The sequence below is a fragment of the Myotis davidii genome, unplaced genomic scaffold (genome assembly GCF_000327345.1).
Source record: "Myotis davidii unplaced genomic scaffold, ASM32734v1 scaffold38, whole genome shotgun sequence".
NCBI lineage: Eukaryota > Metazoa > Chordata > Mammalia > Chiroptera > Vespertilionidae > Myotis > Myotis davidii.
In genome coordinates, this window is record NW_006291383.1 from 3944159 (window position 1) to 3958979 (window position 14821).

The 14821-nt window shown below is 40.4% G+C and overlaps 1 protein-coding gene across 5 annotated transcripts in view; it reads right to left on the reverse strand.

Annotated features, from left to right (window-relative positions):
- Positions 1-14821, reverse strand: part of RPRD1B (regulation of nuclear pre-mRNA domain containing 1B) — a 59640-nt gene that overhangs the window by 8090 nt on the left and 36729 nt on the right. The window contains exon 7 of one of the 5 annotated variants that reach the window (XR_435720.2): positions 4044-4157. The exons of 3 other annotated variants lie outside the window; for them this stretch is intronic. Coding sequence is in view for 1 of the 2 variants with exons in the window: in XM_015564438.1 (XP_015419924.1) it covers positions 11436-11441 (6 nt within the window). In the remaining variant the exon portion in view is untranslated. Of the gene's footprint in view, positions 1-4043; positions 4158-11406; positions 11442-14821 lie in introns of those variants that run through there. One more of the 5 variants, XM_015564438.1, reaches the window with a different exon arrangement.

The window sequence follows — 14821 nt, forward strand, 5'->3', positions numbered from 1 at the left end:
GGAAGACTCAATACTGTTATGATGTGAGTTCTTCCCAACTTTATCTATAGATCCAATCAAATCAATGCAATCCCAATCAAAATCACAGCAAGTTCTTTTGTGGAGATAGACAAACTGATTGTAAAGTTAATATGGAAAGGGGAAAGTTTCAGAATAGCCAAAACAAGATTGAAAAGAACAAAGTCAGACCTACCTGACTCCAAGACTTACTATAAAGCTACAGTAATCAAGACAGTGTGGTACTGGCAAAAAAACAAATAGATTAATGCAACAGAATGGAGAGCCCAGAAACAGGCCCATCTAGTCAACTGATCTTTGACAAAGAAACAGAAACAATACAGTGAAAAAAAAGACAGTATTTTCAAGAAATGGTGCTGGAACAATGCAAAAAAAACAAAACAAATCTAGACATGAGTTTTACATCCTTTATAAATATTCATTCAAAATGGATTACAGATTAAAATGTAAATGCACAAAACTATAAAACTCCTAGAAGATAACACAGGAGAAAATCTAGATGATCTTTAATTTGGTGAAGACTTTTAGATACAACACCACAGACAGGACCCATGAAAGAACTAATAAACTGGTCTTCATTAAAATGAAAAAAAATTCCTGCTCTATGAAAGACACTGTCAAGAGAATGAAAATGTTTGCAAAAGACATTAGGGAAATACAAATTAAAACAACAATGAGATATTACCACATACCTATTAGAATTGCCAAAATCCAGAATACTAATAACAGCAAATGCTGATAAGGATGTGGAGCGACAGGAACTCCATTATGTTGCTGGTGAGAATGCAAAAACAGTACAGCTACTTTGGAAGACCAGTCTGGCAGTCTCTCACAAAACTAAACATACACTTACCATAGGATCCAGCAATTACACTCATTGGTATTTATGCAAAGAACCTGAAAACTTATGTCCACACAAAAAACTGCACATGAGTATTTATAGCAGCATTACTCATAACTGTTAGAAGCAAACAAGATGTCATCCAGTAGGTGAATGAATAAACAAATTTTGGTATATCCAAACAACAGAATATTATTCAACACTAAAAAAAAATGAGCTATCAAGCCATGAAAAGACATGGAAGAACTTAAAAACACAAGACTAAGTGAAAGAAGCCAACCTGAAAAGGTTAAGAGTCCAGCTACATGACATTCTGAAAAAGGCAAAACTATGGCAAGAGGAGCTGGAGTGGGTAGGGAAGAATAGACAGAGCACAGAGAATTTTTAGGGTAGTGAATATACTGTAATGATGGATATGTCCAAATGTGTAGAATGTACACCAATGTAAACTATGGACTTTGGGTCATTAAAATGTGTCAATATAGATTAAGGGTGACAGATGTGCCACTCTGGTGGGGGATGCTGACAGTGGGGGGGACTATCAATGTGTGGGGGTAGGGAGTATGGAAATCTATGTACATTCCTCTTAATGTTGTTGTGAAGCTAACACTGCTCTAAAAAAATAGCCTTAAAAAAACACACAAAAAAACACCCTTGGGCCAAAAGGTTTAAATACATCAGCAAGGGTGTGTAGGTATACACTTGAATATCCAAATACAGGTAAAGTTTGCCTTTAAAACTATTAAAACATGTTACCTGTTTAACTGGGATAGTTGAATGACCCAACTTAATGCCTTGAGGAGAGATGAGCAGTTTAGAATTCACAGCCAGCTCTGACTAGGTCAAAGTGAAGCTATAGTAAGTTTACAGTCCCTAAATTCAGTAGTAACTGTGATCTCTCCCACCTCTCCCATTTTTTTAAAATAGATTTAGTCTTTTTCCAAATAAAGTCATCTATAAATGTTGCCATAGACCAACAAAACAATCAAGAGTGAATCCAGTCTGGCTGGTGTTGCTCAGTGGTTGAGCATCAACCCATGAACCAAGAGTTTATGGTTCGATTCCCGATCAGGGCACATGCCTGCCTTGCAGGCTTTAACCCCAGTAGGGGCTGTGCAGGAGGCAGCCCAGCGAGATTCTCTCTCATCACAGATGTTTTTTATCTCTCTCTTCCTCTCTCTGAAGCCAATAAAAACATATATTCTTTTTTTAAAAAGAGTGAATCACCTCCCAATTCTTCCCCTTGGTCGGGTCAAGGCACTCTCTTAATAGCTGCCTTTCCAGTTATTCTCTCTGGTTCTGGACAGGTTAAGGAGACAGACCTCAGGAAAATCAGAGCATCTTTTTTCTCAACCTACCAGCCTACCTTCTGGACCAAAGTGTGATCCACAAGCTCTGCTGCCACAAGGCTCCAAACTGTGCCCTCAGCAACTCCTGCTCTCATAAGAATCCAGGCTGCTTCTCATGATAATAAAACCAACTTCAGTGATGAGACTCATTCGAATTTTTCTGACTCCCTTAAGTGTGCTGCATCCCACAATCTCTTTAGCACACAAGCACCCCTCAGGTAGAGAAATGATGTGGCAAGGTGGTTACATGCACCTTGTGTAAATTACCTTACGTTTGTGTGTGATAGAGCACTAAGCCTTTCATCTAACACTCATGCTACCTGTCTGGTACAGGAATTCGAGAGATCAGGACCTGCACTATTTGTAACGGCAGGATGACACCGCTGCAGGACTTCTGCTCATCACTCTTCTCTCCCTACCCACTGATTCATCTCAACCACAGCTCACATCTCTTTTTTGTATTCCTGTCTTCAGACACTTGTCTTTCCTACATTACCAATCTTAAGCAAGAGAAGACAAGGTAAACACAAGCAGTCCTGTTGCTTTTTCTTTCCTGTTCATGCATAATTTATACTGGGGTGGTGGTAGAGGTGAGCGCTTGAGCTGAATCCTCCATCTGGCTATGTGCACCTACGGCAACAAATTCTACCTCACCCCAGAGAGGCCGAGAGGAGCTGTGAAACAGGTAAGAGTTCTATCAGACTTCTGTTGCTACCCTTGTTTCGGGATCTTTGAAGAGGAGGTGGAGGGGAAAGTGGGCATCTGTGATAAAACTGCCTGGGTTTATCTGACTGCCAACAAATGTTTAAAATGAAGAGGGTAACGGCCCAATGTGTAGTTTTGAGATAATGCCTAGGATTTATGCTCTTGGCAAAACTCTGGAATCTCGGCTCACAGACTCTCCAAAGTTGCAGGAAAATGCGTCTCCAACATACCCCTGTTTCCAGTGGGTCCAGCTGACACCGTGTGAACACAGCCCATTATGGAGCACCAAGACAATTGGCTGAAAGGAGCAACGCTCACACATTCTTTGCCTTTTTTGGTTAGAGCAGTAAGCCAGGCCTGACATGCTGCAGATCGGCTCTGGGATAAGAGGGTTAAAAATGACAAGGGCTGACAGTGCAGTGACCTTTCTGCAGGAATTTCATTGCCAAAACAAAATTATAAGCATTTCCTCTAGCAACTCATGTAAGAAATGCTGAGCAAAATGTAAACATTGTCAAGCCTATATTTTTCTTGCTAGGAAGTATTTACGTAAGAAAAATTGTGTTAGAAACAACACCACCACAGGCAGGGGCTTGACTTGATGAAACAAGATTCCCAGTGTAAGGCTCATGTTTTCCTTTATCTTGCCCTGTTGTGCTATAGGACATAGGCATATAAAAATTACCTACTGCACGACTACTCCCAATTAAGAGTCATAAAGGGTCATTATGCATGAAGCAGTTTATAAAGGACTTGTTTTAAAGGTGACCTGCCACACTGAGTTTAAGTCAAAGAACTGCTTCATCACATGAAGGTTGGGAGAGCCAAGCAGAAAGGGGAAGCTGGCCTTCACCCTACTATTATTTAAAATGCCCACTCGGCCACCCTCATCCTGCAGGAGCAGGGTGGGGTCGGGTGGGGGGGCGCGGGGATAAGGCTCACAAGGACCTACACTTAGAAATCACAGCTTCTGCTTAAACCACAACTTAATTTTTTCTTTCTTCCTTTCTCTTTCACTTGTTGTTTGTTTTAAAGGAAAATACAACATATAAATCTTTGGACTGAAAATAAAAATGCCACTTCTAATTTCTCTTCAAGGATCTACGTGGGAATAAAAAACCATCACTGACCTGTACCTTTCTCCCAGCCAGCTCCATGCTCCCATATGACTTAGTGGCAGCTGGGACATTTCAAAATGATACATTCTGGGTGTCACAGCAAGACTGGAGCTGCTGAGTAAGTTGCTGGGGAAGATACAAGGAAAGAGGAAGTTGTGGCTCCAATTCTAGTGCTTGGGGTCTTTCAGCTCCATTACCAAAACCAGTAATAAAGGTACACATGAAGTTTTCCCAGAAGGAAAGTGACAAAATGGCTACAATGAGAGAAGTGTTCTCAGAGCAATCCAGCCACCCACTGGAGGAATCAAATGGAAATGGGCGTCTTAGGCTTGCAGTCATACCACAAACCAAGGGTTTTTAGGGCATTTCTTTCTCTCCAGAGGACCCTTTACACAAGGTTTACAGGAAGCTTCTGCTGTCACCACAAAACCCCCTCTGACAGGGATTTGCAAAAGCAAGGGAAGAATAGAGTTTAGTTTACACATAACTAAAATAATAAAAATAAAACCAATTTTAGGATTTGGCAACTGTAATTATAAAGATAAACACTTACAAATTATAAAGATAAACACAATTTAAACACATGTCCACTATGCTTTAAAAGCGACTTATTAGAAAAAAGACATGGGAGCCTTTAAAAAATGTTTACATTATTTATGTAATGGGTCCCTCATTATGTAAGACCAAATACTAAAAGCGTAAGAAAAACTGTTTACTATTTATAATTAGTTTTCTCTTTTTTTAAAGTTAACTGTCAAAAAATGTTTTATGCAATTAACAAAGCCCTACAAACGGACTTCCTAAGGGACCACTTCAATGAAAAATCAGGTTATTGATGCTGTTCAGACAAACATGAAGGGTATAGATCTTTCAACTGTTTCTCCTTTTGAGCCAAATACTTGTAGTCAAGCATTCCTGGAGGGCAGCTGAGAAGCAAAGGGTAGAAAGGAAAGGGACTCTTTTTCACACAAAAGGATTTTGAGCAACATTTACTACAATTTTAGGTACTAGAAGTTCTGCCTGGGGCAAGGCAGTCTGTAGGTTACTGAACTGCATTTGAATAGTCTCTCTTCAATACTTCAATTCCTTTCCACAAGCAACTAAAAAAGGAGGGAAGTTGTTAGGATAAAACAGGGGGAAAAAAATCCAGTCAGAAAAACCCAAGTTTAAGTCCTGTGCTATCACTTGCCTGCAGTGTGACATGACTTCACCGTGCTGGACTTAAGTGTCCTTATATATAAGACAGGAATGGAAATAATGTCTACACCATGGGGTGGCTTGAATGAGACCAGGCCCTTGCTAAACTGTTCAACTTGAATTAGCAGATCTGAAGGGGGAAAGAGCACCCTCCTATGTTTATTATTTTATGAGCAATACTTAAATTTTTTGATTTACATATTAGAATTGAAGAAAAAGAGAATTATTGATGAGGCCTAAAATCCTTCCTCTCTCCAACCATTTGAGTATGTCCTGAAATTTTAGCACCTTTACTAGAAGCTGGCTTGTGAAAATAAAAGGGTTTGATCTCCAAGATGGGGGGAAAAGTCAGGCAATTTTATAATTAGGTGGCACCATAGTCCAATCCTATCAATCTAAGGCCAAGAGAGGGGAAGGAATTTGTCTACAGAGTAAAAAGGCTAGATCTCGTGGGAACATTCTCAACTTGGAAGGAGTCCCCATCCAAGGTATACAGGTGGACTTCCAGTCAAGATGGCAGCGTAGGTAAATGCAGCACTCACATCCGCTCACAACCACGTCAAAATTACAACCAAACCACAGAGCCATCATTCAGAACTGCCTGAAACCTGGCTGAATGGAAGTCCTACAACTAGAAAAAGAAGCCACATTGAGACTGGTAGGAGGGGTGGAGGCATGGAACGGGATGATCTGATAACCACGTTGCCTTGTTTTTTTTAATTGGGAGGGATATCTTGGCTGCAGAGGCCTTCTGGAGAAGCAAGGAGTCCCCGTGCTGGAAAGAGAAGTCTCTGTAACTTCAGGCTGTAAAAATAGCGGGAATTGTGGCTGAGTGACACATCCCAGGCGTTCCTCTAAAAGGGCTGGCACATATACTTACTCGGATTCACTCCCTCTAAGCTCTAGCGCTGGGGCAGCAGCTTGAAAGGATCCACGGACATATGGGGAGGAACTAAATTGTCTGACATCAGGATAAGAACTGGGGGGGGGCGGGGGGGCAGCTTTCTCCCAGACAAAATTGTTGATAGAGGTCATTGTTCCTATGCTGAGACCGCCCCCGCCACAATGATGACTGGCAGGTGCCATATCTGAATTTCTATCAACCTGGATCGCACTGTTTATATGACCCTGGGGACTCCCTGCAACCCTGCCCCACCCAATTTGCAGCCCCATGCAAACTGTTTGCAGTGGCTTTTCCATACAAATAACCTGTCCTGGCTCATGCTTCAGCTTTTCTAAAATCTCTCAAATAAGCAGCAGCTGGCCTCAGTGTGGCCCATACCTCTCAATAAGAGGCCCCAGGACTGGCACTAGCAGCAGCCAGCCTTGGTTCACAGCGTGGCCTCTCCTGGGCAGCTCTAACCCCAATTCAAGTAGCAGCCACCTACAGACTGCTCTGTAGCTTGTGCCTGGTGGCCGCAGGAGGGAATAGACAGCAGCTGACTTTGCACCTCCTGGGAGGCTCCACACATCCAGTGGTCAGCTTCAGATCACACCAGATAACAACCCTACCACATCCATGAGTGACACATTCAAGGTGCAGACTCAGAGGGTACCATAATCCCACTGAAGCAAGTCCTGCTCCATAGGGGCATCTCCTGCACAGCAGTTTTTATGCTGTAGACACAGCTGGTCCAAACAGCCAATTGGCTGGGGGGCCGGGGGGAGGGGGGGTGTCAATCCCTCCCAGTGATGCCAAAAGCAATCCAGGCTCAACTACAAGACTGCACACAGCCCACACAGGGGCACATCTAAAATGCTCAGCTCAGGCGACTAGGAAGGCTGAGCCACTGGGCCCTATGGACACCTACTACACAAGGCCACTCTACTAATTCCAGGAGACATAGCAGCTCTACCTAATACATAGAAACAAACACAGGGAAAAAGCCAAAATGTGGAGACAAAGAAACATGTCACAAATGAAAAGAAGAAATTGCAAAAAAAAAAAAAAAAAGAACTAAATGAAATGGAAGCAGGCAAACTAACAGATGCACAGTTCAAAATAATGGTTATAAGGATGCCCAAGGAACTTAGTGATAACTTCAAGGAACTTTGTGACAACTGCAAGGAACTTAGAGAACATCAGTGACATAAAAAAGGACCAATCAGAAATGACACATACACTAACTGAAATAAATAATAATTTACAGAGAATCAACAGTAGAATAGAGGACACTGAGAATCAAATCAGTGATTTGGAATATAAGGAAGCAAAACAACCAATCAGAACAACAAAAAGAAAAACGAATCAAAAAATATGAAGATAGTGTAAGGAGCCTCTGGGACAACTTCAAGCATACCACCATTTGCATCACAGGGCTGCTGGAAGGAGAAGAGAGGGAGCAAGAAATTGAAAACCTATTTGAAAAAATAATGACAGAAAACTTCCTAACATCAAGTGTACCAACACTTGCATTACGGGGGTGACAGAAGGAAAAGAGAGGACACAAGATATGGAAAACCTATTTGAAAAAATAATGACAGAAAACTTCCTCTACCTGGTGAAAGAAATAGACATATAAGTCCAGAAGTACAGACAATCCCCAAACAAGAGGAACCCAAAGAGGCCCACACCAAGACACATCATAATTAAAATGCCAAAGATTAAAGATAAAAAGAAATCTTAAAAGCAGCAAAAGAAAAGCAGTTAGCTACCTAGCACTCATGTGACTACCAACTGATTTCTCAACAGAAACTTTATAGGCCAGAGGGAGAAGCAAGAAATATTCAAAGTGATAAAAAGGACCTACAACCAAGATTACTCTACCCAACAAAGTTATCATTTAGAATTGAAGGTCAGATAAAGAGCTCCCCAGACAAGAAAAAGCTAAAGGAGTTCATCACTACCAAACCAGTATTACATATAATGTTGAAGGGTATTCTTTAATAAGAAGAGGAAAAAATAAAAAATATGAACAATAAAATGGTAATACTAGTAAATACATAAAGAATCTTAGAAGGAAGGGGGAAGAAGGGAAGGGAAAAGATTAACCAAAGAATTTAATATGCACATATGCATAACCTATGGACACAGACAATAGAGTGGTGAAGGCCTGGGGTGGGTTGGGATCAGGGTGGAGGGGAGCAATGGTGGAAGAAGAGTGTGACATCTATAATATTCTTAACAATAAAAATTTTTTTTAAAGGTATACAGGTGACTATTGAACAACATGGGGTTAGGAGTACCAACTCCCTGAACAGCTAAAACCTGCATATAGCTTTTTATTCCCCCCAAATTATTCAAGTCCCTTATATAAAACTAGAGGCCCGATGCACGAAATTCGTGCAAGGGGCTTGGCCCCCACCGCAGCAGCGGCTGCCTCGGCCCCCGCAGCTTAGCTTCGTCTGGAAGGTCGTCCAAAAGGACGTCTGGTCTAATTAGCATATTACACTTTTATTATTTAGATCAGGGATCCTCAAACTTTTTAAACAGGGGGCCAGCTCACTGTCCCTCAGACCATTGGAGGGCCGGACTATAGTTTAAAAACAAACTAACTATGAACAAATTCCTATGCACACTGCACATATCTTATTTTGAAGTGAAAAAACAAAACGGGAACAAATACAATATTTGTATTTGCATGTGGCCCACGGGCCGTAGTTTGAGGACCCCCTGTTATACATGGCATAGAACAATGCATAAAGTGAGTCCCCCACATCCATGGATTCCCAACTATGGATCAACAATATTGTTAGCTGATCCTACATTTGGCTGAATTTGTGAATGCAAAATCCTAGCATATGAAGGGTCAACTGCATACTTATTGAAATGGACCTGCACAGTCCAACTCTGTGTTGTTCATGGGTCAACTGTACTCTGACCTAGCCTAGAGATGAACTGAGCTGCCACCTAAGATCATGACACCGCTACTGGGGTAGGATTGGTGATGAAAGATTGATAATACAGAGAGGATTTTATGATCTAGTCAGAAAATAACCAAATAACCCATAAACAGAATGACAAACTACATGGTGCTCTGAAGGAAAAAGATAGAGAGCTATGACAGTATAGATGGGGAAAGGGAGGGGGCAGGGAAGACATGGCTTTATGAGGTAGAGATGGGAGAGGGCTGTCAGGGAAATACTGTTGGACTTGGGATATAAAAGATTAATGGGAATCAACTAGATAAGGGTAACTGGTGGGAAGTAAAGGGACAGAGTGTTCTAGAAAGAGGGATTAGCACATGTAAAGCCAGAGACAAAAAAGGCCAGAGCTGCATTTTGAAAACATCACTACGTTGCCATATGAAGAATGGATTGTAGGACATAAGAACAAATGCAGAGCAGTAAAGAGGCTACTGCAGGGGACCAGATGAGACAATGACAGTTTGGACCAAGGTGATATAGAAGTAGAGACAGAAAGGAAGACGAAGGGGATAGATTCAAGAAAAACTGAGGAGATAAAAATCACAATGGCTTGGCGATTACTCCAATATGGAAAACCCACAACGATAGGTCATATGGCAGAGGAACTGAGAGAGAATCTGGGACAAGAGAAGGCTGAACTGACCAATTTGGTCAGTGAGAAAAACAGGGGGAGAAATACCGGATGAGGTCTAGTGTCTGATTTTGATGAACAGCGATACCATTCTCTGAGGTAGGCAAAGAGAAGAAGAAGAAAGTTTACAAGGAAGGAGATGGTCTGTTCATCTCCTTATGATGATATGTTTGGCCATATCAAGTTTGAGTTGTCTGGGGAAGTAAGATATATTGGTCTAAACTACAAGGAAGCGTCTATATTAGAGATCTGTATTTAAGCCACCAGCATACTTCAAGCATGCTACTCAAGAAAAAGCTCCAGAATGAGAAAAAGCCTAAAGGAATTTACAGACCAAGGATGAAGAAAAGCTTATTAAAGGACAAACAAAATTAGAACAGAGAGTGGGTATAAGAAACTGGAGAAGGAAAAACAATAAATGGTAATAGTATTAAATGCTACAGAATGGGCCAAGAGGAGAAATCGAGCAGAGACAGACTGAAAATTATCTTTTGGTTTCTGAGATTACCACAGGTGAGGGGATTTTGAAGACAGCCCCTTCAGAGGAATGTAGATATGCATGCCAAGACGCAATGGGTTCAAAAGTAGAGGTGGCAAGGGAAAACAAGATATTGTCATAGTTAAAAAAAGGGATAGTGGTAATGTGCGGGGTGTGCTTATGTGAATGAGATTTTAAAATATATGTATACATTAGTGAGGCAAAGCATGCTGCCTGCTGAGAAGGACACCTTCAGCCAATCTACTGGAGACTTCTGCAGAAAGGAAAATAAATGGGCCTTAAAGACTCTGCATGATAAGGAACAGCAGATACTAACAACTTCAAGTCAAACAAGTGTTGGAACCTGTTTGTCTCAAGTGAGGGTAAAATTGTTACTTTCTAAATAAAAAAACACACCAAAGATAAAGGCTACGAGAATCACTGGCCTCACAGAGAAAGCAAAAAGAGCCTGGAATGGGAATTGCAGATCCTTATCACTGAATCATAACTGGGATAAACAGTAGCTTTATGGAAATAACTCCTAGTAAGTCTATGCCCCAGAATTAAAACACTGTAGACAAAATAGAACTTGAAAAAGCACCAAATACATCATACCGGACATCATGAAGAAAAAGTGGGATATGTCCATTCAAAATCACTACCCAAATTCTAAGAATGCTTAGAAAGCTGCTGGTAAATTTTTGTTGAGTTTAAATTTGCAAAGTTATTCTGCTTAAAATTCTCAAAGTATCTAATGGCAAGAAAACTGTCCATACTTTTTCCTAAAGATGCTTACAGGATCTGAATATGGAAAACAAATAAGGAGATCTGTACAGTCCTAATGACAGCCAACTGGTACCATTACTTCTTCACAGGAAGCGTGCCACACCTTAGGAGCGCATGGACTTCATTTGCAAAGGTTTTGTGTTGACTCCTGGTTATAATAATGAACATTTTTGCCCTAATCACGGAGAAAGACACTTTCTGACTTATTTCAAGTCCCACGTGTCATAGAAAGAAAAATGAAGTAAGAGAGATAATTTTCAAGTTTGCAAAGTACACTACAATCCAAATTGACTTTCTTCAAAGATCACAACTTCAAGTGGGAACAGAAGGACCACCTTAACAGCACAGGCATACCTTGTAGATATTGGGAGTTCAGTTGCAGATCACAATAAAGTGAGTTGTAATCTTTTTGCTGGTGGAAGGTCTTGCTTTCAGTTTGTAAAAATCACATCTGTAAAGTGTAATAAAGTGAAGCACAATAAAACAAGGTATGCCTGTAGTAGGGATACTCATAAAGACTAAAATTAGATTTGCTCAAAATAACACGTACTCATTGGGTAAAATGACACTAAGACACAAGCTCAAATTTCTGTATTTTGAACTCTGTTCTCAAAGTCATGCTAACTGAAGTCAATGTTATAATAAGTATCTGCTATTTCCCCACAGCTGTTCAGATGTAACCAGATAATTTAAAACTCAGAAGAGAGGCCCATTTGTCTAACTAAACTACTCAATGTTCTTTCCTTCATAAAACAAAGATTAGTCTTTAACTTATGGATATATACATACATATGTATGTACACACACACACACACACACACACATCTTGTCTGTTTATAAGACTCAATGAAATTCTAGAGTGCTTAAGATGCTTTGAAAAAAAAAAAAACAACCAAGAACAACTAAGGCAGGAAGGCATACTGGTGGCAAAGACTGTGAAATGTATGTGACTTTCAGCATACTATTAGACAGGCAGATAGTTGCAATACATCTAGAATTCATATTTAAAAATTTACAGGGAAAAAAACAAATAATGAAAGGTAGCCCAAAGTTAATTTTAAAAAGAAACTTAAATGCTCAATAAAAATAATTACTGAATACCCAACCATAGGTATTCAAGCAGTCACATAAAATGCTTTTAAAGTTTTTATTCATAAGGGAAAATGACCAAGTGGGAAAACGAGGCATGACAGAAAACTGTCCACACATTATAATCATTTAAATTTTAAAACTAAAAATAATAATAATAATAAAGGAACTATCGCAAAATTAAAAGTAGTTATCTCTGGATAGTGAGGTATGATTTTCACCTCAAGTTTCCTATGATGAGTTTCTTTTAAGATCAGCAGAAAAGAAATAAAGAACCGACAGAATTAGCTGATTAGGAATTACTGTACTGGCAGATGAGCCCGGTGACAAGGGACCAAGATGATGCTTTGACTGAACGTGTATATATATACTTTATAAATATAAAAAACTAGCACTACATACACCATGTAAAACTCAGTGGAGCTGTTCCAGAAAGTAGGAGAAATCACCAAAAGTTGGACTATACATATGAAAACAATGTTACAGCTAAAAGTACGGAATGCTAGGTGAGAGCTTTGCAATCATGTCACTTTTTCTATGGGCAGTCTCATTCCCTTAGGTTGCCCAATAGGCAAAGTACATTCTAATTATTATAATGAGGTGCTTTTTCCCCTGGAGTGAAAAGAGATAACTAAACATTGTGATATAGAAAGAATGCACACGCACATGCACCTTGATGTTCTAGCTGCAAGTCTGGCCTGAGCTATAGGGTCAGTGATGACCGACATAAATAAAAGGAATCCAAGGACCCAGCATACTAGTACAGCCTCTGAACTCCACATTACTCACAGAAACACACAACTCAAGAAATGTTTCCACCTACTGGAGGAAAATCTGGACCGGGGGGGGGCTCCCATATCAAAGCAGGGATGAAAAAGCAGTGAGTAAATCATGGCCTGCTATGTAGGGAAGAATGACTATAAGACCCCATGACCACTTGACCAGTATAAGCAGACTGACCTTTTCAACAACTGTTCCAACAGCACATGGCGCTGATAGCACTGCTAGTGTTGGGAGGAAAGAATTATATGCAAAGGAGGGCAGTGAGTGCAAAGGACTGGTGGACAGGTGGGGCTAGGCTACACAGAGCTGTGAGAGGCAGCTGTAGGCAAAGCCTCTCAGTTCCTTCCTAGAGTCAGGAGTCGGGAGATCGGGGTTCTGGTCCTTGTGATTTTCTGTGACCTTAAACTGCTCATAGAAGCCCTGAGCATTGTTTCTTCATTTAAAATGAGGATTAGGTCACCAGGTCCCATCTCTTCTTAATGGACAATGAGATAGTAGCTTTGATCATCATGGGAAATGGGGAGAATTTACTCCAAAGTTGACTCTCTGTCTCCACCTATTGCCTAACCCATTATTGCAATGAATGCTTCTAACCATCTGTACCCTGTAGGAAGGTGAGGGATGCTGCCAAAAACAACAGATGGCCATCAGTTTGGTTTAGTACTCCCGCAGCTATAGCCAAAGAATTTCTCAAGTTGTTATAAGCAAATTACAAACAGAAATATGAAGAATCACAAGGCATTTGGGCCATTTCCCCTTTCCCAACAGTGTTGTCTGGAGTAGAAGGCTCTACTCCTGAGTATTCATTACAGCCAAGGGGGAGGCACCAAGCTGGGGAAAACAGCAGTGGTTTCAAGTTCAATGAGCCAATCCTTCCTCCCACCTCCCTCAGAGCAAGAACATGCAAAGGGAGGACTGGGTATTTAGAACCCTGGTAGCAGAGTGGGTACCCTCAAGCTTTAGAAAGGTATATATTGGAGGCTACTTTGGAATGCATGATACAACCATTTTAATCCCTCTACATAAGATGACATTTCTCTAAAACAAGGTTCTTGGGAATTGTTGAAATGATTCAACATTAGCTACTCTTCTGTGTAGGTCACAGCAGTTCTTAACCCTTGGGGTCGTGACCCTTTTGGGGGTTGAACGACCCTCTCACAGGGGTCGCCTAGGACCATCGGAAAACACATATATAATTACATATTGTTTTGTGATTAATCACTATGCTTTAATTATGTTCAATTTGTAACAATGAAATTGAGGGTCACCACAACATGAGGAACTGTATTAAAGGGTCGTGGCATTAGGAAGGTTGAGAACCACTGGTGTAGGATATCTTCCGGCTGTTGACCTTATGGAATCAAATTCAGAAGAAACAAACAAAAAAAACCAAATAGCACAAACCTGATGGAATGTTACCAAGATGTTTGCCTTGGCTTCTATTCCTGGTCTGTGGCTAATTCCCTTCTCTGGGCTTTGAATTTCTTCACCAATTCGGAAGTCAGACTACCAGGTGTACTGGTTAATAATGTGGATTTTTTTCAACAGATGGAGTTACACATATGTTGATATATATGCGATTTGATATGTATGCTATTTTGTTGTATTGACAGCAAGCTTCAAAACTTCATGTCAAATTTGCTGAAGGTGCTAACATCATAGATATTTTTACACTTAAAACTGTCCAATTTTGTGCCAAAAAAGAACATTTGCTGGAAGTTTTAATTCATTACTTTATTGAAAAAGTTATCGTATCCTTCGGGAAGCTTATGGTGAGCGTGTTCCATCTCAGGATACTTATGAATGCTGGTTTAAATGCTTTAAAAGTAATGATTTAGACGTGAAAGGCAAATAACGTCCAGGTCAACCGAAAAAGTTTAAAGACCAACAATTACAAGCATTGTTGGATGAAGATGCATGTCAAACTCAAGAACAATTTGCAGAAAGATTAATCGTTGC